The sequence below is a fragment of the Mesitornis unicolor genome, unplaced genomic scaffold (assembly GCF_000695765.1).
Source record: "Mesitornis unicolor isolate BGI_N332 unplaced genomic scaffold, ASM69576v1 scaffold19313, whole genome shotgun sequence".
Classification (NCBI taxonomy): domain Eukaryota; kingdom Metazoa; phylum Chordata; class Aves; order Mesitornithiformes; family Mesitornithidae; genus Mesitornis; species Mesitornis unicolor.
In genome coordinates, this window is record NW_010176910.1 from 48,930 (window position 1) to 51,920 (window position 2,991).

Consider the following 2,991-nt stretch of genomic DNA (forward strand, 5'->3'; position numbering starts at 1 on the left):
GAACTGACTGAGCAGATGAAATAGTTGATAATGTTGAATTATATCCCACGGGAACATGCTGTTGAAGTGAATGAGGTACTGATGTACTCTGGCTAGAAAACGTATTTGTGTCTTTGAAGTGTCCAGCAGCAGGTAGGCTCTGAGACGTAAATGCCTGGCCATACACACTGCCAGCAGTCGCAGGAGGATAGGAAACATTAGGATACATAGCACTAGAAACCACGGGCATGGTGTAGTGACCAGAATTAAAGGGAAATCCCTGAGATGCAACTGAAGAGCTGACAGAAGCGCTGTAGTCATTACCAAATGCTGAATATGACTGCTGAGCACTCGTATGCAAGTAGGATGCAGATGATATTGCTCCCTGAATAGGTCCTTCAGCTGACCCCACTGCATGGGGAGGAGTTTTGTTGTACAACTGCTGCAATTCCTGTGCATTCAACACATTGGTACCCACAGAAGGTGTCATAACACTTTGTGCTGGTGCTGAATAGTAAGTAGGGTAGTAACTGGCTCTATACTGATTATCCAAATGTGAAGCAGCAGCTTTATTGGGCACTTGGGAATAGTGTCCTGAGGGCACACTGTAGTTTGAAGGATGCGAGCCATAGCCAGAAGGGAACTGCAGCTGACTCTGCACAGGACCTGAAATGAAGAGAAAGTGTCACATGTATTAAAGGTGCATCTGCTACTAATGTCAATGGACTCTGTACTTAACTTTAATTAACAAACAACTAGTTTCTTCTTGGTTTCTGTCACTATTTTTTGGTCAATTTGCATCAGCAGAAAGAGCATAAACCAAGTACAAGGCATTCAAAATACCGTATTAGATCTGCAAACACGTACAGAATAGAAAAATGTATTGCTTCATTATCAAAAGAGGTTTCCATGCCTAGGTTGTATGCCTCATATTTGTACTTTGAGTATTTTTAAGAGTTTTTAGGAGGTCAATACTTAAAGTGAGCAACAGTAAGCACCAAACTGATGTTTCTAAGTGAATACAACAGTATACCTTAGAGAAACTGAATATGGAAAATGAAAAGCTGCAGTCATTCGAATACATGAATATCCAAAAAATGTAGGTACACTTCTTTAAAAATCCTCACTATGGTGCACAGGATAAAGTGCTGCAGGGCACTTATTTTTTTCTTCCATGTTCTTTTGTATTAGGCTTTTACAAAAACTAACATTTTTATTAAATAATACAGTATCTGAACAAGGCAGTTCACTGCTGTTTACTGTCTGATATTTACATCAGGTGCAGAAGATGTTCACATCAGAGAAATTAACCTCTGCTCTCACTCTAACTGGCTCTACAACATTACAGGTTAATTACACAGTGGTCCAACAAGGGTAAAATAGGCACTTACTTGCTAGGGACTGAATGTTAACTATGTCCAAACTGCTTTCTTTCAATGCCAATTGATCAATGGTAAATCTGAAAGTTCTTCCTCAAGTACTTTTTCTGAACCCTATTTTTGTTTTGTAGTGAATTACAAATTCATTTCCCTGGATAACTTCCTTTCTTAAAATTACCACACTCTTCCTCTTGCATCATGCTGAATGACTATGGCGTTATTTCCCAGCCCTCAGTGAATCAGAAACATAAGCATGGCACTGGGTCACTCGCAAATTAAACAGCAGCTATAATGAATTGTTGATTCCCCCTCTTATAATTCTAAAGATTACAAAATTATTTCTCTTGTTTTTAAATTCTGAAAAGTCACTGTTCTCAAAGTAATACCCCGATGTTCTACAATTAACTTGCAAGGCAATTTTAATAATGAATTTGTTAACAGAATATTGTAAGCAAGGAACATACTGTTCAAAATTGCTTTCTGATAAAATTAAAGGGCCTTTTGATAATGGACTACTCAGAAAGTTGAGCAGAAGAGAAAGGAGCCAAAAACTGAACAACAGTAACTTGGACCGCTGGGTCAAAAGACAGAAAGGCACTTTGGGAGAAAGCATAAAGAGCTTAAAAAACCCCAATCCCTACATCTCGAGTTTTGATGAGAATATGGAACTATGCTTCTGATTTACTATTTTCTTAAAAAAGTGGGAGCTGCTTCATAAACCTCTGTAGTTTATTGTCATTTAATGGAAAATTATTTTAAGTTAGCACATCATTAACAGCTATGCGAACTCTGGCAGACTTTTGAAATGCTTTTTAAAAGTCTGAACAAACAAACTCAAAAATATACCCAGAATTTATGTCTGTCAAGGCTTATTGTTCTAAGAAATTACGGCAAGAAAAGACTCTGAAGAATCTGTGTATTTATTCTACTAAAATACGCAGAATTAACTGAGCAGGCATAATTTAGAAATTGGTTTAGGAGCAGCTTACTTCTAAATAAAAGGCTGCATTATCAAAACATCTGCTGCAAAGTCTCACAGTATCTAGCTCTGGCTTAAAAAACACACACCATAAACAAAGCCAGATTAAATTACCAATACTGATACCAATTATCAGTCCTTATGTTATAGAATGCCCAAGTCATCTTCACTCACATTTTCAAACAGAAACATTTGTAAGTTTAGAACTCTACATGAGCATTCAAGAGTATAAATTCCATTAAGACCTCACTAAGACAGACACACCTGACATTTCAAAAATTGTATTTTTTTATTTCAAACTCCTGGTCCTTTAAAAGCATGTTTTACATATTACAGATGACAGATCATTCCCATTATCCGAAGCGAGTTTTTTGTCCATTTGATTATAAAGAACATGAGTAGAAAGTAATTTTTGTACTGCAATTAGCAGCTAGAGCTACTAATGATGACTAGATAATAGGACAGTTTTCAGCACTGGAAATCTGGGTACATCTTCAGTGTCATTTCGACACCTGGTTAATTGCACAATCTGTCCTGACATCTCAGGTACTCTACCTTCCTCCAAAAACACCTGACAAATCTCTTTCAAAAAACTCAACAGGAGGAGTTGAAAACCTTGGCTGCCTGCACACAGAAGGCGTACTGCTAAAATGT

General features: G+C 37.3%; 1 protein-coding gene across 1 annotated transcript in view; it reads right to left on the minus strand.

Moving 5' to 3' along the window:
• Positions 1-645, minus strand: part of SEC24B (SEC24 family member B) — a gene marked incomplete at its 5' end in the record, with an annotated part of 39,431 nt that extends 38,786 nt beyond the window's left edge. The window contains 1 exon segment of the mRNA XM_010181884.1: positions 1-645. This exon segment is cut by the window's left edge and continues 14 nt beyond it. Coding sequence (XP_010180186.1) covers positions 1-645 — 645 coding nt within the window.
• Between the last annotated feature and the right edge of the window lie 2,346 nt (positions 646-2,991).